The sequence below is a fragment of the Trichechus manatus genome, unplaced genomic scaffold (genome assembly GCF_000243295.1).
Source record: "Trichechus manatus latirostris isolate Lorelei unplaced genomic scaffold, TriManLat1.0 scaffold00052, whole genome shotgun sequence".
Taxonomy (NCBI): Eukaryota; Metazoa; Chordata; class Mammalia; order Sirenia; family Trichechidae; genus Trichechus; species Trichechus manatus.
Genome location: NW_004443988.1, coordinates 14,298,711 through 14,319,653, shown reverse-complemented (window position 1 = coordinate 14,319,653; position 20,943 = coordinate 14,298,711). Strand labels below are relative to the sequence as shown.

Here is a 20,943-nt window from a genome sequence, read left to right as displayed (position 1 = left end):
TTCAGCAACTCAACTTTTCTAAACTCATGAACCACAAAATAAAATCCAATCTGATCTAGACTTGGGGAGCAGGAAAATAATGTATCTGGGCACTTTCTTGTGCTAGTTTGTTACCAGGAGCCCTGACCATGTGATTTCTCATCAGTGGGCTCAGCACGATGCTTCCAAGCCTTCCCACATCTTTTCTTGTGTGTCTCTCAATTCTTTAGCTTTGAGGACGGGGTGAGTGGGAGGGATATATGAAATGGGCAGCAATAAGGGAACTGGAAGGGGAATTGTGGCTGGAAGGCAGAGTTAAGACATTATTTTTAGTTCTCTGCTCATTAAATTGAAAATAGCTATTATTGCATCTTCAGTGGAAGAGGAAAAGAGAGCTTCCGGATCATAGCTTAAAACGTGACTCTTGAAAACAGTCCACTGAGTTTATGTAATGTGCCACAGAACCCAGTGTTCACTGTATACCATCCCCTGTCCATTTTTGCTGATGCTATAAATACTTGACTTAAGATGATATCTGCTTCGCTAAATACCTCTAAGACGCAGAAACATATAAAATTGTATTAATCCAGAATTCTTACTCTCCATCTGTCTCCCTTACCATGCCTAGAGAGGGCTGAGCACAACATATCCATGAAAAAAGGAAATATCTGCAAGCTCTTTTGTAAATTCTGAAGGGCTACCTTAAATTGACTGGAATAACCACTGGTGGCACAGTGGTTAAAGCGTTTGGCTGCTAACCCAAAGGTTGGCCATTCCAACCCACGAGCTGCTCCTTGGCAGAAAGACATGGCAGTCTGCTTCCACAAAGATTTACAGCCTTGAAAACTCTATGGGGCAGTTCTACTCAGTCCTATAGGCCGCCATGAGTTGGAATTGGCTTGATGGCAGTGGGTTCCTTAAATTGAAAGCATGCTGATACTTAGTGTCAGCTTTAAGTCTGAGTGTCTGAGATGTTCACATGCAGTTATTGGGAGCATGCTGGCTTCCCTAAGCTTACGCCCTGACAGGGCCACCCATCTGTATCTGGAAGACAAGCAGCTGTTCTTTCTGTCTGGTTTGTTAGCCTTCCCCGTGGGGAAACTGAAGCGGATAGGCACTGGAATGATTTCTGAGTTTTTACATGGAGATGGGCTTTTACTGTAAGATGAACTGCACACAGTGAGTGAGCTGCGTGTGCCCCTCCAGGCTAGTAATTCTCTATATAACCTAGGCCTGCAGCCACTCTGAAAGGGACAGGAAGTGGTACTGGGAGAGGGCGTCTCCCTCAATCAGTTGTCCAGATGTAGCCAAATACCTCATCACAGTATTTGGTACGCTATATGTACAAAATACGTATATATAACGTGTACTACAAGGACGGCATTTCATCCTGCTGATGAGGATGAAAGAGCGTCCACTTATACACTTTAAGTAGATGGGGAGACTGGTGCTAGAGCAGTTAAACTATTTCTAGGTTCTGATATTTATTTCTAAGAGTAATCTTGCATATATGCTATGAAATGCGGTGGCTGGTGACATAAGCCACAAACTCCAGGGAGCAATGTCATACTGGGCCTGCAGGAACTCTAGAAAGGGCATAGAAGCAGGGCTGGGGAGAGAGTGCCTCCCTTCAATCAGTTGTCCAGATGTAGCCAAATACCTAAAAGATATTTGGTAATGCACACACACACACACACACACACACACACACACACACACACACGTGCGTGCACTCACGAGATGTTTATTTACATGATGCCCTACAAAGATGAAAGGAAGGAAATTAATTATCTGATGAGAACAGAACAACTTTCATTATATACACTTTAGACAGATGGGAGATGCAGTGTTGGACTAATTATATGATTTCTAGACTTCCAAAATTGATCCCCTAAAAGTCATCTTCCACACTAACTGTTGGTGATGTGAGCTCGCAAGCCCAGGTGGGTGACTTTACATGGAACCTGGGTCTGCTCAACTCTAAAAGGGAAAGGGAGGTGCACCTGGGGAGCATCTCCCTTCCATCAGTTGTCCAGATGTTGCCGCATATCTCAATATAATATCTGGCAAAACTTAAATATAAAACAATTTTATAGACATTATGCACCACCATGATGGATGGTAAGGGACTAAAGACATGATCATGAAAGAGTGTCCATACATATATACACTCTGGGCACATGGGGCATGTAGTCCTGGGCTAATTAAATGATTTAGAGGCTCCCAGAAAATATAAGTTTATCTCCAACTAGTTATCTTCAATGTGTCAATACTCATGGAAATTTCACTTTTAAAACATGGGTAATGATAAGATAAAATGATTAGTAATAAATGTTTGATTTCATAGACTCGATTATATGTGACCCAACTATTTTTACAAGCTAAAAACAATGCTACATTTTGATAGTTCCATTACCTTGCTTTAACAGTATCAACAACTGTTTGTGTAGCAGAAATAGTCATGATGGAAATTCTGATTTGTTTTTCTTGGTTTCTGCCAGGATTGGTTAGCAACAGCTTTAACCCTAGTCCATGGTGCCGTGGGGCTGCACAGAACACTATGGAGGGTCCGAGATTTCTTAGAGCAAAGGCAAGAAAGAGAGTAAGTGAGAAAAGAAAAAAGGAAAAAGACTTATTGGAGGGGCATGTCAGAGACTCAAAACTTAGATAGGTTTACAGCACACCTAAAGGGTTGGAGAAAAAAGACCCAAAAGAAAAGTTCTTCCATTTGGTAACATGGTAACTAAAACATACGTATACCAAAAAAAAAAAAAAAAGCTGTATACATTTCAGCCAGTGGTATGCTGATGAATGTTTAATAACTACAACCTAAAACAACCAAAAATCATACCCTTGCCATCCAGTCGATTCTGGCTCATGACAACCCCATGTGTTACAGAGTAGAACTGCTTCATAGGATTTTCTTGGCTGCAATCTTTATGGAAGCAGTTATGCGGGCCTTTCTTCCACAGAACCACTGGGTGTATTCAAACCACCAACCTTTAGGTTAGCAGCTGATTGCAAACCACTTGCACTACCCAGATAATGAGGGGGAAAAGTCCTCATGTGTACTGTTTGCTAATTTCTGTGATATAAATATTCCCACCATGGCCAATTTCAACCTATCAACAAGGAGTTACTGACCATGGAGTTGGGTAGAAATGCACAGTAGGACACAATTACGTAGTATTTCTACCATACAGACACAATGGATGGAAATCATCTCAACAGTAAAATGCAATATTTTGAGTACTTACTACTTTTGTTTCTAATATTTATTTAATTGTAAGTTTACATAATTTAATTTTTAATAATGGCTGTGTGGAGCCCTGCTGGTACAGTGGTTAAGAGATTGGCTGCTAACCAAAAGGTCGGCAGTTTGAATCCACCAGCTGCTCCTTGGAAACCCTATGGGGCAGTTCTACCCTGTCCAATAGGGTCGCTATGAGTTGGAATCAACTTGATAGTAATGCATTTAGTGTTTAGGTTATCCCAAACAGAATATGTATGCTTTTATAAGCAAAATGGAATAATACATTCATTATTTTTCCCATTAACTTGTCTTACTGCTACCAAGCAACCTGGGAACACTCAGTTACTAAACAAATTTTAGATTGGGTCCACCTTCTGCTGGGTCAGCAATTTCTTTAGCTTAAGGGGTCACCAGCATGAGGGGTGTCATCTCTACCAAACCAAACCAAACCCGTAACCTCTGAGTCGATTCCAACCCATGGCAACCCTATAGGACAGACTGAAACTGCTCCATAGGGTTTCTAAGAAGCAGCCGGTGGATTCAAACTGCCGACCTTTTGGTTAACCACTGTGCCACCAGGGCCCCATGTCATCTTTACAAGGTTCATAATTACAGAGAAAAGAAGGAAAAAGAGAACAGGTAGGAAAGGAAGGAGGAAGGGGCAGGTGCCTAAGACAGTGTCCAAGTACCACCAACTACAGTCTCCAGCACTGACAGTTACCAAAGGCTGCAGTCAAGTGTTTCCCTCACTGATGTTGCACTGCTAGGTTAAAAGGTGAATGCACACTGAAATGCAATCACCTCAGTTGGACTTTCCCAGGCTTTGTTCTTGAGATGATAAACATCTGAATAAGTGATTTGCTAACGTCTAGATGGATCATACCATAAAGACAAAACACCTGCATAAAGCAACAAATGGTTGTAAAATTTTCCAAAGTAATGCAATCACATGCGTCAGACAACCCTGATGAAGGTGCAATTACTATTGTTTTATTTAAGAATGTCCCATTTCTAAAGACTCCCTCTTATTAAACTTTAAACATTTTTCTATCCTGTCTAGAAACCTTTAAAACAGCACTGTAAATAGTTATTCCTTAGAGTCACATTAAAGATTCAATTTATGTTGAATAGTCAGTAAAGGTAGATGTGTTAATTCATTTTGCTACCTGTGAGTCTGGCTTGAAGCCATATTGGTGGGTTAATACATACTGTATACTTATTTACTAATGCTGTGTTAAAGTATCCTAATGCTGTCTTGCTTTTATGAAGATAACACCACTGATCTTCAGTTAGTGAGGTATGTGCATTTAGTGATTTTTCTGGAACTAAGTGAGAATCTGTGGAAGTTGGTCACATTTTCTCACCCAGTGAAAGACTGGCAATACTAACTTCACACGTGGTACTTCTGACGTCTCTAGCCTAACTCAAATGTATACGTGTAAACAGAGACAGGCTGCTATCGTAATCACAGTTAAAAATACATTTTATATACTAAGTTTTCAGTGATTAAAAGAGTTCATGTAATAAAACAAGACAACCTGATATGAAAGTGGTTAAGATCATTTCCAATTGCCATCACTCACTAAACTCTGTATGAGCCCACTTATGCAAGCTGTCAGAGTTACCCACAATCAAATAAAACAATGGTATATATTAAAAATCCAAGATAAACAGTAGTGCTGAAAAAGAAAAACAATTAAATTATTAGCTGTGTGGTTAACGGAAATGAACAACCTTTAATGAAATGGTCTCGACGGGGAAGGAGAAGGTTTTGTTTTTCTCTAAATGGCCACGCCACAGCTGCCGTGGGGAAACTTCGCCTCTTCTTGTGGAAGTTTACCTCCGGTCTCCTTCAACTCGCTTCTTACGGACTAGATAAGAAAGATAAAGGTTGTTTTAAAAAAGGGGGGAGGCGGGTATTCCTTTAATTAATCTCACAAAATGGCAATCCCACACACTTGAAGATACACTGATCTTAAATTTCAGTACTCAACTACCCACGGCAATAAACGGAAATGATAAAATACTGTAACCCAGTGTCTGGTGGAATTTATGTTTTTTGGAATCTACATTTCAACAAAGGTATGTCTGATAGTTGGGAACTTGCGTTACAACTTTCCAATTTTCTTGGAGTAGAAGGTCCAGAATAAAACCATTAAAAGGGACTGAAATTTTCATTATTTTCCTGGTGATTTATCCACAGCAGATCTTCCTCTCAGCTTCTCTGCAACTCAATCACCAACTGGCTTTAACTCCCTTGGCTGATACAATCACAATCTGTTTAGTTCAGATTACAGTTTGAAAACAAGGAAGAGTTGCAAAAAAAGTTCAAAGTTTCTAAACTTATTTTAAATAAAAGCTTCTAAGTATCAATGTCCAAAGAAGGTGAGGTTTAGATAACTAGCAAATGCAGAGATTATTCTACAGGACAGAGGAGAACTGCTCCACAGTTTCCAAGGAGCAGCTGGTAGATTCCAGCTGCCAACCTTTTGGTTAGCAGCCATAGCTCTTAACCACTGTGCCACCAGGGCTCCAAACTCAGAGATTAAGGTTCCCTTAATTGATACTTAGTATCAAAGAAATTACCCAAAGGGAACCTTTTGAGTTTCCCAGTTTCTACAACCCTCCTCTTCCCCCTTTAAGCTCCTCCAGGTCTCTAGGAAGACAGCTACACTAACCTTCCTGGATCTGGCAACAAGGCACCTCAGTTCTACGGTCCTGCCCTAACTCTCTGCTTTAAACAGCCCAGTCTGCTCCTGCCTGGGCTGCGGGAAATTAGACAAAAGCTGTTGCCTGAAGCTGCCACTCTTGGACTTGTTTTGCCTATTTCCTTAGGTCTCCATATGCTCAGCTGTGGATCCGATGTGCCTTTCCTAGCCGCCTTCTGACCGCTGTCTCCACCCTTCCCCAAAACCCTATTTGCTGTGCTCCTCCTGGTCTCACCCTCTGCACCTCGCAGGTCAGCACTGCCAGCCCCTGTGCTGCCACATGCCACACCTTGGCCCAGGGCCTTGGCTAAGTGTGTCTGGGCAGGGGACTGGACACTAGCCTTTGTCCATCCCCTCTGGTTCTATCCCCAGCTTCTATCTCATCCCTCATTCAAACCCTTCTCGTGGCCAGCACTATACTTGGTGAAACACTTTACCCTTCTCTTGCCAGTTCCCCTGTCCAAGGCCTGGCATTCTGTCCCTGAACCTCAAACTGGGGACTGAGGCCTGACGTTGGCTGACTGCTTGCCAAGTAGACTGTCGGCTCCTGGATGTCCCTTTGCCATGCTGCTCTAGGTGGCTGGGATATTCCCAGACCAAGCCTTTCTAATCTGCTTCATTCTGCCGTGCTGTGATTGACCAGGACATGCTCCACCTCAATCAAACAGAAGAAAGAAACACCACAGATCCTCAGCAAGAAGTGGGCAGCAGAAAAAGTTAAAGAGGGGATAACTGAAAAAGCTTTGCAGCTAATCCTAAATTTAACCTTCGTAAGGTAGCTTCTATTATCTCACATGTAAGTTACCGAAGTATCAGATGGCATGCCTAAATTTAAACATAAGTATAAAAACACACTCAGAAGTCAAACATAAGTGAACTGGGCTCCATATCTCAACTTCTATCTTCTGGTGCTGAAAGTGATTATTTATAAGAAGTAAGTAAAGCAGAAGCAAATACACAAAGGAAATCAAGCAAAATCAAAGGCTGTCAGGAAAAAAGAACAAACAGTTCTTTTTTTGAGAGGATGTTAGCATGAAACTTTACACTGTGAATACCACAAAGCGTGCCTATGACCATGTGATAATGCACCTTTGATGAAGGGCCAAGTGAGACTGAAGGTCAGTGCAATGGTATGTTAAACGTTTTATGTGAAATGGTTATCACATTCTTCTAGCTGCTAACAGTATACCATTATGGCTGTATTACCCAGGTCATTATTCTTTGTGATGGCAGCTGCCACCCTCGTTCGAGGTCCTTGCTTGGTAAACTGGTATCCAAACTTGAGGATCCTTGAATTCTCCTCGAGCATCTGGGCAATTTCCATTTCTACGGCCGTTCCCAACTGCTGTCTCTGGTTTATGGACACGGAAACACACAGGATAACCAAGAAGGAAGAGGAAAGAGTTACTTGCATGGAAAGACACATGGCTACTTTTTGGACAAAAAGGTAAACAGGAAAAAGTCTCAAATTGAAAGGGACAAAGTCACCTGAGATGTCTTCTCCCATACAGTCATTTGAGTCCTGCTTTGTGTCTAGAAGCAAAATCCAGCAGACAGATAGCTGAATCTGCTGGCATTCTTAACTGAGAAACTAAGCAAATTATTTATGAAGGAAAGATGATTCCAGAGGCAAAATTAGAGCCAAAACAATATTTGGTGTTTCCAATTCACCCCAATATCTGTGATTTAAATAAAGAATGTTTTTAAATAGTGAAACTGTCTTACAGCAATCAATCCAGTTACTGAATTTTCTATTCTGGGATCCATATCTACAAATGATTAAAGATGATTAACTGGATGGTTGAGTCTCTCAGGAGAGTCTCACTATTGTTGTTGTGTGCCAGTGAGTCGATTCCGACTCATAGTGACCCTATAGGACAGACGGAGTGGCTAGTGGATTCAAACTGCTGACCTTTCGGTTAGCAGCAGCCAAGCTCTTAACCACTGTGCCACCAGCGCTCCAGAGTCTCACTAGGAGATCCCAAAGAGGCTTTGTTGTGGTTTAAATCATGCCCTTGGCCAGACGAATTATCAAACACTAAATGGGACTATTACAATAGATAAGTGGTAACTTTGGTGAAGGGTAAGACACTACACAATACTGGGAAAGCCAGCACAACGTGTCCAAGGCAAGATCATGGAAGCTCCACAGACACATCCAAACTCCCTGAGGGACCAAATTACTGGGCTGAGGGCTGTGGGGACCATGGTCTTGGGGAACATCTAGCTCAATTGGCGTAACATAATTTATAAAGAAAATATTCTACATTCTACTTTGGTGAGTAGCGTCTGGGGCCTTAAAAGCTTGTGACTGGCCATCTAAGATACTCCACTGGTCTCATCCCATCTGGAGCAAGGCAGAATGAAGAAAACCAAAGACACAAGGGAAAGATTAGTTGAAGGGATTAATGGACCACAACCACCACAAGCTGGGTCTAGCACAACTAGATAGTGCCTGGCTACCACCACTGACTGCTCTGACAGGGATCACAATAGACGGTCCCAGACAGAGCTGGAGAAAAATGTAGAACAAAATTCTAACTCACATACACAAAAAAAGAGCAGACTTACTGGTCTGACAAGAGACTGGAGAAACTCCGAGAGTATGGCCCCTGGAGACCCTTACAGCTCAGTAATGAAGTCACTCCTGAGGTTCAGCCTTCAGCCAAAGATTAGACAGCACCATAATACGAAATGAGACTAAATGAGCATACTAGCCCAGGGGCAAGAACTAGAAGGCAGGAGGGGGCAGGAAAGCTAGTAAGGTGGAACCCAAGGTCAAGAAGGGGAGAGTGTTGACATGTCATGGGGTTGGCAACCAATGTCACAAAGCAGTATGTTTGCTCTATAAACCTTGATCTAACGTACAGTTAAACAAATAAATAAAGGGAGCTACTACCCAACAGAAAAATCTCTAAGTTTTAAAATTTGGTAAGAAGAGTTTTTTTTTTTAAGTTGAGACACAGAATAACGAAAACAAAAAGAATTTTTTTTTTAAATGAGGGCATGTAAATATAGGAATTTAAGTTAAACTTAAGGGACATGGTATATTTTTTGTAATGTATTCCTAATTTTTTTTTTAAATAAAAAATACAGGCTTGTTTAGAAAAAGCAAACCAAAAAATATAAAAGTCCCCCCTCCCCCATTCACCAACATTCCCACTCTCCATAGAGAAAGCCAGTTTGGCATGTAGCATGCAGTCTTCTAAACATTTGGTATGCATTCATATAGCTATACAATCACATGTATATCTATGCTTTTTTCACATAAGTGGATCATACTAGAATGTTCTGAAACTTGTCTTTTATTTTCCATTTAACATTATATTGATATCTTTTCATGTTGGTAAATATATGTTTACCTCATCCTTCCAAACAACTGAACAGCATTCTATTGCAGTGATATATCATAATTTATTTAGCTAGGCGCTACTGATTTATATTACATTGATTTCCATTTTCCACTACTTCAAACAATGCTGCAGTGAACTTCCCCTGTATGCACAGTATATCCATGGGTATATCTGCAAGTGTGCCAGCAGGGCAAATTACGGCCAGGTCCAAGGATAAGCATGTTTCAAATTTGGATATATTACTGAATTGCCTTCAAAGATTGTGACAATTTATCCTCCTCTCAACAGTGTACGAAAGTTACAGTTATCCCTATCCTAGACAACATGGGGTATTATTAATCTTATTAATCTTTGTCAACCTAAAAGGTGAAAGATGTAGTCACTTGTATTTAATTGCTATAATTTGTATTTCTCAAATTATGAATAAGAACAATTAATTTTCTTTTGCTTATGGCTATCTTTTTTTGGAAATAATTGATCAACATCATTTGTTCATTTTTCCACCAGGTTTTTTATTACTCCTGCTTTATTATTATTATTGATTTGTAAATTCTTACATATAAGGAAATTAGCCCTTTGTCAAATGTGCTGAAAATATTTTTCTTAACTTTGTTTTCTGACTTTCTTTGTGATTACTATAAAGACTTTGTTTTCATTTTTACACAGTCAAACGCATCAGTCTCCTAGATTGTATGTCTTGTTTAGGAAGCCTCTCCACTCCTCCTGCTTTCTTCTATTTGTTCTATGATTTTATATATGTTAACATTTAAATCTTCATTTCATCTGGAGTGAATTTTAGTATAAGAAGATACTCAACTTTATTTTGTTCAGAAATGCTAGCAAGTTCTTCCCTCACTGATTTGAAATACCACTTCAGTGCAAAACCCTCCAGTGCATGCGGGTTTGTTTCTAGGCTACACTCTATTGCTCTTTCAGTCTATTTCTGTGCCAGCACTATGCAATTTTTACTACTTTATGTTTTAAAAAATAACATATCTTTTAAATTTGGAAACTTTAAGTATGGAGTAAATGAAGGAGAGGGGTGGAGGAACTTCTGTGCCCGGTGCAAGTTCTAAGGGTTAACTCTTTGTTCCTCTTTCTTTTAATCCAGCAATGTGTCAAACAAGTCTCTCCCCAACAGACTAACAAGATGTGGTATTTCCAGTCAGACAATAACAGTTTTGGGTATCCACAGTGTACAGACTAGTGTTCTAAGCACTGTGGGCATATGGGAGGGTGCAGCAGCAAAACAAGTAAGAGATACTGACCTCTGAGTTTCATGAGCAGCTTTCCCAAGTGACACACTTTAGAACAGTGCGACACTTCCAGACGGAACCTGAGCTAAGGCTGGGGGGAGCCAGAGATATGGCTTGTGCTCCTGGAGTGAGCCAAGGCGGTGCCATCCAAGGGGAGAGGGGCTCACAGCGGTTATGAGGGAGGACATAAAAATCTCTTTACTTCCCCTCACAAATCTCAAGTTCCTTGGACTTGGGTAACTTGCTGGTTAATGTTACATTTTCAAGGGTTGATGTAATGATCAAAAGTTACCCTAACGCCTATATTCCCAAATTTCTGAGTCCCATATCTCTAAGCAGCTGGCTGTTTTCTCAATAGTTTAAATTTCAGTCAGGTTTCTTATAGTTGCTGTGTTTTGCATTCACACTTACTCCTCGATTTGAACATATTATTTATATAGACATCAACTGTAATTTTTTAAGGAGTTTTCTGATTTTGTAATGAATCTTGGATGACATTTAGGCAAAGCAGTAAAATAAAAACGAAACCTCCTCCTTTATAATGTTAACTGCATAAACTGTTCACATAATCTAGTATAGAAAAATAGGAAATATGAATACTAGAATGATAGTTTTCATTGGGGAAGGATGGCATGCTGATGGCTGTATAAAGAATCTAGGAGCTTCAGAAAATTACACTGGGACAGAGGCATATAAAAGAAGGTGATAAAGTAATATAACACGGGAAATGTCTCTTTTGCAGGCTAGTTCTTTTTTTGATTTGAGGTCTTTTGTGCTGCATAAACCCAGGACAACAAATGGGCACCACAATTCCTTATGATTGGGATATATTGTTTTTATTTTAAGTCATTAAACACAAAAATTAAATAAACCTGGAAACAAAAGTTTAAGTATACATTTCTTAAAATTGCCTTCTATTTTTTTTTAAGTGACTACTTTTCCCTACTCAAATTCACTCAGCTGTTAACCATCGTTTTATTATTATGCTTCACTGATGGCTCTTCTCTTGGGAACACCAGACTCAGTCATCACACACTAACCTGGAGCCTGGTACAGCAGGTCTTCATTTTGATGCAGCTGCCCGCTGCTGTGATGCTAAATTGGTCTAGGCTGTGGGCCCTGCCTGAGGCACTGACTTAGAGGTCATTTCAAACCCTTCATTATACAGATGAGGAAACTGAGAGCTACTTCTAACAGTTTATGAGTCAATGCACAAAATTTGGGTGGAGGACAAGTTTTGAATCAATTTCCTCATTCTTGGAGTAAAGCAAAGATTTTTTCCAGTTGCTCTAGGAAGACTTAATCCTCCTTGTCACAAGTAAAGTCATTTTAGAGGCTCAGTGGGGGACAAAAGTTGAAAATGACACAAATACTTTCCTAGATGCTGGGGAGGCATGACGAGTAGGTGACTCAGAGGAGATTTAAGAGAAAAGTACAGACTTTGTATTTCAGGGTCTTCTTCATATGCATTAAAAAGAACTGGTCTCTTCTAAATTTTTAGGACTCCAGTTCATTCATTAGGTATAGGGTTGGTTGACAGATGTAGCAAATAAAAATACTGTAAAAGTAACCCAGTTAAATTTGAATTTTAGATAAATTTTTTTTAAGTATAATTATATCCCAAATATTGCCTGGGACATACTTACACTAAGAAAAATTCATTGTTTATGTAAAATTCAATTTTAACTGTCTTTTATCTGGCAACCCTAATTACGTGGTATCTTGCAGGAAATTAGAAACAGACTATCACAGATGTTTTTCAGATATAGGGTTCCAAACTGGCCTAAACCAACACAAAAAGGTAAATATACTTTGTACCAGGTATCCATTTCCATCTTTGGCCTCTCTGGAAATATTTACCAAGAGTCTACTTAACTTCTTCCCTATTGATCTATCAGTAAGTATCCCTGAGCTATGGCTTCTTTTCACTCACTCCGTATTTCCCTCTGGCTTACTGTCCTGTTCTCCCACTCCCTGATGCCTCTCTCTTGGTTTACTAGCAGCTGGACACACACCAGGGTGCATGGCCTTCCATGTTCCCTGAGTGTATGCCACCTCTGGGACACTGCCACATCCCCTGAGGCGCTGCCCTCCATACCTCTTCATGTGGGAAGCTGTTTCAGTGAAGCATCCCTTCTGGGGAGGGGTGAGAAGGAAGGAGGGCCTGTCTCCTGTGGGGTTTCCCTGAATGAGCTCCAGGAGGAGCCCAGCGGCAGAGGGGCTGCACTGAAACAGCCTACTTGCCCTGGTCCCCAAGGACGAGAGCAGAGCACCCACGGGGAACTGTTGGGGTCTCTGTCCTGGGTAGGGCACTGAGGCTTTACCAGATCTTAGAGGGTCTGGACCAGGCAGACAGGGATGCTCTGAACAGTCACTACCACTCTCCTCCCATCACCCCACGGGGGACACTTAGCACAAGCCTCCTTGCTCTCTCCTCTTTCTGGGCCATCCAGGGCCCCTTCTCCCCACTATACAGCATCTAGACCCCTCAGACCCCTGCGTCCCTGTCACAGACACTTCCCCTAACCCAAGGAGCAGGGCAAGCACCACAGCTCGTAAGAGTGTGGCTATCTTTGGGCAGGAGCCAGTGGAGCCGCAGGGCACTGCAGGCTGCTGCCAGGGAATGGTGGCTCTAGGGACAAGCAGCTTGCTTTAGCTGTTGGCTGGGAACCTGAGAAGTGCTGGAACAGAGTCAAGATTCTGACCATACTATGGGTGAGGCCTGCTGCCCTAAGCCAGATGTCCAGCTCCAACTCCTATAAAGAGACTCCCTGTTGGCAGCACCAGGCTGCAGGAGCCCAGGGCTGCTTCTGGCTCTCGAAGACTCCAACAGGGATAAGAAGTCTGAGTCTCTAGGCAGGGCCGCCTGCTTTTTCCTTCTAGCCATGGTCCCAGCAAAAGGCCAGGACAGAAAGAGCTGAGGGTTACTCTCAGAATCAACAACGACAGCTGGACAGAGCAGTGTCAGCACATCCCCCATCACCTCCTTTCATTCTCCCCTGGAGCCTGACTGGCCTGGGGCTAGGGGCACAGCAAGCTCTTTATTTCTCAGGCTGTCCCACTGTGCCATGTTAAATTACTAACAGGCTCTCCCACACACCCCCTACAGGCCTGAGCAGTTATAACTCACAGAAAAGCCAAGATGTGCAGTAGAGTCTCAGAGCTTTGTCTTCTAACTCACTGCGCGTGGCGTCACGCGTCCTCTGAGAGGCGGCTCTGCCCCCTCTCCCTTACCTGGTTATCAATCTTGATCTCAGTCAGGGTGTCGTTTTCTCTCAGTGCCTCCACCAGGGCCAGAATCCCAGTGCCAGTGATAAAATTGGATTCTATGTTGAGACTTTTCAAGGTCTTGTTTACTTTCAGCATATCTGCAAAAGCCTTATTATGTAAAAAGAAACAACAGTTTCTGAAGATTTCTTTGATAAACTCCCTGCCCCAAAATTAAGTACAGATATTTTTTACAGTACTTGAATAAAGAAAACCTTAGTTAAGATCATGTTTTCACTTCTAAGTAATAAAGATAATAATTTAAATCTGAAATAAAAATAGCTTAGTCAAGCTGTCCCAGGCTTATGAATTTCTCATACCTGCAAAAAAAAACAAAAAAACATGGACATAGGGAATAGCCAACTTTTCATTTTGTTAAGCAGAGACATTTAAAATACCCACGACCAACTGTTATCTTTTTTGAGAAAAGGCATTTTACCTTTAAGGAAAAAGAAGAAAGTACATAATCTCAAAATAACATTTTTTTTTTTTTTTTTACTATGAATGGATAAAAATCTCTACCATCGATTAACATTTGGGCACTATAGGTTTAGTCACGTTATTTCAGGTCATCTATAAACCATAATTCTTCAAAGATAACTTTTGGAACAAAACCACAACTCAGAGTGGCAAGCCCCCTGGAGATGGCTAGTTCAAGACAGGAGACTGCACATATGCCCTGCCTGCTTCCCCTCACCCCCAGTCTCCACTGAAATGAAGAAAATACCTAATTTTTAAAAGACCAGAACTCTAACAGTGCAAGAAAAAAAGAGTGCCATTATCTTGAGAAGCTGCTGAAATACAGAAACTAGAAAGATTTTGGTGGAGAAATTAACACAAGGAAAGTCACTCCCGAGATGCCGGTGCTAAGTCCTGTTTAGGGCATTTCATTAAAGCACTGCCTGAGGAACAGATGGAATAACTAGGGCAGATGGAGAGCACAGCACCCCTTCCTGTAGCTTGCCCTAAAAACAGCAACTGTAGACAGAACTATAGTGAAAAATCTCCCTGGAAGAGCCTCAAGTGAGGGTACTAGGACCTGAGAGAAGCAGCACAGAAACAAAGGTATTTCCAGACCTTCACACCAGATGCATCAAAACCAGTCGCTGCCGAGTTGACTCCGACTCATGGAGACCCCAGGCGTGTCAGAGTAGAACTGTGCTCCATAGGGTTTTCAATGGCTGACTTTTCAGAAGTGGACCGCAAGGCCTTTCTTCCGAGATGCCTCTGGGTGGACTGGAACCTCCAAACTTCCAGTTAACAGCCAAGTGCGTTAACTGTTTGTACCAACCAGGGACTCCACGTCAGTTGCCATCAAGTCGGTTCTGATTCATGAAGACGCCATGTGTGTCAGAGTAGAACTGTGCAGCGTAGAGTTTTCAATGGCTGATTTTTTGGAAGTAGATCACCATCAGATACAGTGGAGGGGGAAAGAAGGGGAAACGCAGCTTTGCCTAAGAATAAAGTATATGGAAATGTACCACGGCCAGAATGAAACTCTCCTATTGTGGGGGACTCCCAGGCTGCCTACCAGTGCCTCATACACACACTATAGAGAAAGCTGCCTGTCAATTCACCTGCCTGCTAACAAAAGCATTCATCTACCCATTCATTCATTCAAAAAAACTCTCCTATTGAGCCTGTACTATATGCCAGCAGTAAGGGAAACAAACAAAAATCCTTGTCCTCAGGGAGCATATATTCTAGCAGAGTCAATACATTAATAATAAATAAAATATATAGCCTGTCAGATGGTGGCAAATGGAGAAAAATAAAAGGACCTCTCTCTTAAAGGAGAGGTCTCTTGGTGAAGCAGACCTACACAACTGCAAAGGAAATGATGGTGGTTTAAACAAACTAACACTGTTTGTAAAAGTCGTGTGGGGGTGGCATCTGACCTCCTCTAACTTCTCAAGGCAGGAGGAGAATCAAGATCCACAGCCCAAGGCTGAGCCCTCTGAGACGGAGGTCAGACATACCTCCTCCCTCCAACCTTTTAGCAATTCTGACACCAACCGTCCCTCCCACAGCACTCTCTACTCCTCTACTGAGTTTGATAATTCATTGCAATGGCCACATAGAACTGACAGACCACACTCACAGTTATAGGGTTTATTACAGAAGTAATAGGTTACAATTCAGGATTAGGAAGGATTCAGGATACAGTTCTTCAGTGAGGACAGCCTCTTTTCTCAGCTGTACCTGCAGGCAGGCCTCTCTGGCCCTCAGCTGCTCAGTCCCTCAGCCTGGCCTCTGCCCTGCACGGGCAAGTGTTACAAAGCTCTTTAGCTCCGCCAGTAAGTGTCTGTAGGCAACCCACTCTGCCAGGAAGCCTCAGCCTGACGGCACTCAGCTCTCTTGATCCATGGGTCAGCAAGCCTAGCTCCTCCAAGTGCTTGGAGGCATCTCACTCCGCCAGCAGGCCTCCTGCCTCAAGGCGCTCAGCTCTCTCGTTCTGTGAGCCAGGAAACCCACTGTGTCGTCCTTTTGGTCTCTGGTTCTGCTGCCTCTGCTGCTGCCATTTCTCTGCTGTGGCTACTTGCTGTCCTGTGCTGTCTCCGGTGTTACAGCTCTGTGTCTCTGGGGTCTAGAAGGTTCTCAGTGCAGGGATCCTGGGTCCGAAGGATGTGCTTTGCTCTCGGCTCTTCTTTTCTGGTGGTAGTGAGGTCCCCCTCTGCTCTGGGATTGGCTCTCTTTTAAGCCTAGTGAGATGGCAAAACTGACCAATCCCCTCGTTAGGGTTCCATACAGCTTATTTGCGTAGCCACACCTCCCCACAGGGTTCCATGCATCTTATTTGCATTAGCAGCAAGCTGTCCAATCCCCTTGGTGGGCCATAAGTACCTTATTTGCATAGTCCTACCCAATCATTGTGTGGAAGTCACAAAGACTATGGTGAGAAGGGCCATATTAAGTAATTCACTGCACCACAGGCCTCCATTCATAAATACAAATGGGCAACCACGAATTGCCAGGCTTATTAGGAAAACCAACATCATGAACAGGACAAGCCAAGTTGACCATACAGAACAATTTGCCTTAGGAGGAACAGAGATTGTCCAGGGCAACGAAACAAATATAAAAATTCTAATTATTATTCTTAACAAAAAAAGAAAAGGTATCATTTCTTTTTGTATCCATAAAATATTTTTGGATTTATTGTTTTGTATCCACAAAATAAATAATAGCTACTATGAAAAAAGAAGAATAAGAACAAGAAAGAGTTCTTGAATATTAAAACACTACACTGAAATGAAAAACACACACACACAACAAATAATGCACATACAGAATTATGAGATGGCTGAAGAACAAGCTGGTGACCTAGAAGACAAGGTTGAGCGTATTTCTAAGAACATAGACTAAAAAGACAAATAAATAGAAAATATGAAAGATATGCTTAGAGATATGGAGGAAAGATGCACAGGTTTAACACTCCTCTAATTTGTAGTCCAGAAAGCAGAGGAGGAGACAACAAAAGGAAAGAAATGATGAAATAATTAAGCGGGAAATTTTTCTGGAGCTGAAGAAAGTTACAAGTTTTATCTGAAAGAACTCACTGAATGCTTAACAGAATGAATAAGAAAGATTCATAAGTAGATATGTACATGTGAAATTTCAGAACTTCAAGGGAAAAGAGAGTGTTCTAAAAATTCTAGCCAGAAAAAATAAAATACCTACAAAGGAACAAGAATCTGACCAGTATGAGTTACTAGATTGTGAAGCCCAAGAGAACAGAGATTTATGTATTTATAAAATCATATAATTGTAAATGGTGGCAGCAGGTTTTTAATTATTTAGTATCAACCTATATACAAAATGTGGAATATAACTGCATGAAATGTAGAAGGCTCAAACGTGTGGAAACACCAGAGTAAGTACAATTGGGAGGTAGAAAAGGAAGGAGGGAGGGAAGGCAGAGCAAGGACAAAATGCCCTCATCTTTTATTTAAAAAAAACAAAAAACAAAAAAGATGAGGGCAGTTTTACACTCACCCCTGGTGGCACAGTGGCTAAAAGCTTGGCTGCTAACTAAAAGATCGGCAGTTTGAATCCACCAGCTGCTCCCTGGAAACCCTGTGGGGCAGTTATACTCTGTCCTAAGGGATCACTATGACTTGGAATCGACTCGACGGCAATGGGTTTGTGGGGTTTGTTTATCTTTTATAATGGGGAGTCAAAAATCATCTAAGATGATGAATTGGAAAAAAAATGTATAAAAATGATTTTCCACCCTGGCTTTGTACTAGAATGACCTGGGGGAGGTTTAAAAAATATACCAACTCTGCTCCCCGCCCCCAGAGGAATCAAACTCTCTGAGGCTGTGGCCTGGACATCTGCAGTTTTAAAATCTCTCCACGTGACTTATATGCAGTCAGGACTGACAGTCACTTTAATTAAAGTCATAAAGACAACAATTAGAAGAATGAAAAACAAACTGCTCCAAGAAACCCCTTCCAGGAAGTGGAACGAGGAACTTCTAAATGATTTTAATTGTTGTTACAGAGGAAAACAGGGAGGAGGGAGGAGAAGAAATCCAAGGAGGGACTAGAGCAGGGTTTCTCAACCTTGGCACTGTTGACATTTTGGGTCAGCTAACTCTTTGTTGTGGCAACAGCAGCATCCCTGACCTCTACCCACTAAATGCCAGTAGCACCCTTCCTGGTAGCAACAACAAAAAATGTCGCCAGACATTGTCAAATATCCCCGGGGGCGGGGAGGATTCTCAAAATGACCACCAGTCGAGAATCACTGGAACAGAATAATCCTGTGTATTAGTCAGGCAATTGCCAAGAAAGCTCAGCACCTGGACTGAAATTAGTGTATGCCATGTAAATTAAAGTGTACTTATTCAGTGCTAAGTCTTCCATTAAAATAAAATGTACACATTTTAATTACAACACCAGAGAAGAATGCATCAGGCCTTTCTTCATGGACTCCCCAACCTTAAAGAGATTTACCTTCATTATTAGAATAAGACGACATCAGAGCGGTTAGGCCTTCACAAAACAGTTGTAGGGCCTACTGGGAAGTAGCCAGGATCTTGCCAATTTATTTTAAACTGAAGGAAATTACTTTTCTTATCCTGAACCAAAAGAGGGGAAACTCAGCCAAACATCACCCCCTGGGCTGCAGGCCAAGTTTACGTCAGCTCAGCAAGTATCTCAGCATCTACTATCCGTGCTGGGCACTGACGTGAGTAAAACAAAGACCTGCTGGTAGTTGTCATTGAGTTGATTAGGAGATTTCTTAAATGCTATATGAATAACTAGAGTAGAAATATATCTTTAAAGAGGTTTGTTTCATGCACATTACAGGATTATATGAAAATACTCACTAACCCCCTAAACCTACACTGTCCATGGCAGCCACTAGTCACATGTGGCAACAGGTTTTTATGGAGCCCTGAAAAGTGGCTAGTCTGAATTGAGATGTGCTGTAAGTGTAAAACACACGCTGCTTTTCAAAGACAGTATGAAAAGCAAAATGTCTCAATAATTTTTTAATAATGGTTACATTCTGAAACAATAATATTTTGGGTATATTGGCTTAAATAAAATATATTATTAAAGTTTATTTTACCTGTTTCTTTTTACCTTTTTAATGTGACTACTAGAAAATTTAAAATTACACATGTGGCTCGCATTTTATTTCTATTGGACAGTGCTGGCCTAAGTTCTTGATTTTTATGGTTGGCACTGTTGTTAATAACAATAGTATTTTTTACATAATTGGTTATTTTCTCTTCATTGGCATTCTATGGTTGCAAGTTCTACTAATACTCACTGCCATAGATGTGGTTGTAAGGACATGGTTGGGGTGTGGTGAACTGAATTTAATTAAAGATGATTTAAGTTCAAATTTTGACTTTGCCACATGCTGCATAATCTAAGTAAAGTTACTCAACCTCTCTGAGCTCCAGTTGCCCCTCTGTAAAATAGGTAACACCATCTTTTATACACACAGCTTGTCTACATTCACAATAATCCTGGAAGTGCCTTGTTGAACCTGTTTTTGAACCTTAAATAGAAAAGTCTCTCGAAGTTCTTTGTTTTACCATTGATTTTTAATTCTCACTAACAGTGAGTCATTCTGCCATTATCATAGTTTGAAGACCTCTATCACCTGTGGGGGTAATCAACCAACTTCTAATGTGTAGAAGGGTCTTTCCAACTGGGCTGGACCACATGTAGACATCTAGGCTAGTCCAAAGAGGCTTTGCTCTTCACAGCCTTAAGGAATCCAATTATTCCTCACAATTGTATGGTGTGGTAACTGCTTTCAGATGAATATGAACTGATTTTCCCAGGAAACTTCACAACAACTACCCCTGAGGAAACCAAGGCTCAGAGAAATTACTGCTGATGTCATAGGACAAAGACCCAGGTCTTCTACGTCAAGCCTAACTAAAGCTCTCTCTAGTACACCACACTGCCCCACAGGTGGAACCTCTATGCTTTTATAAGCCTGAAGAAGTGTCTTAAACAAACAACATTCTCGAAAAGTGATTTTAAAATAATATCGAGCCTATTTAATTGTGGTTACCATAACCCTCACAATAAGATGCTTTCTGTCTTTTCAAAATTTATTTTGTTTTTTTTTGTCATTGAGATAAAATGTTTTCTTATTGAATGTGAGACAGCCTTAAATGGAGACGTGTCTAAATGGACCCCAATCCCACAGAGCTTCACTGACTCTAGCCATCACCAGAATTAGAATTTAAAATATGAGCAGAATAAGGATTGAGGAATGGAAATAGCATCCACTAAAAATACCTTTTTCTCTCATGTTTGGATGCTAAAAAGGAAGACTTGATGACAGGGCTCTTGAAACAGTCACCCAGGCACAGAGCTGTTAATCCATCTTGATGATCAAAAATTGCCTCCTGAAACCCTCATTTCTCTCCCTTGGTTCTGCTTCTCTTTTCTCTGCTAATCCTTGGGGATGAAATTCTTGGTAGTAAGATTTGGGGGAGCGAGCAGGGAGAAGGATGCTATGACTCTTCAATTAGAGTTGGAATGAAGGAAAATTGAAAAACTTCAGTGATGATTTTCAAAAAACAGCAGGAAAATCTTATTTTGAAAACTATCTACTTGTATATACATTGTTGTTGTTAGGCGCCATCA

At 41.3% G+C, this 20,943-nt stretch overlaps 1 protein-coding gene across 1 annotated transcript in view; it reads right to left on the bottom strand.

Moving 5' to 3' along the window:
• Positions 1-4,054: 4,054 nt before the first annotated feature.
• The window catches only part of TMOD2 (tropomodulin 2), a 54,739-nt gene continuing 37,850 nt past the window's right edge, over positions 4,055-20,943 (bottom strand). The window contains exons 8-10 of the mRNA XM_004377667.2: positions 13,784-13,927; positions 7,147-7,291; positions 4,055-5,103 (exon numbers count right to left, since the gene is read on the bottom strand). Of these exons, the coding sequence (XP_004377724.1) occupies positions 5,069-5,103; positions 7,147-7,291; positions 13,784-13,927 (324 nt within the window). The 3' untranslated portion in view covers positions 4,055-5,068. The remainder of the gene's footprint in view (positions 5,104-7,146; positions 7,292-13,783; positions 13,928-20,943) is intronic.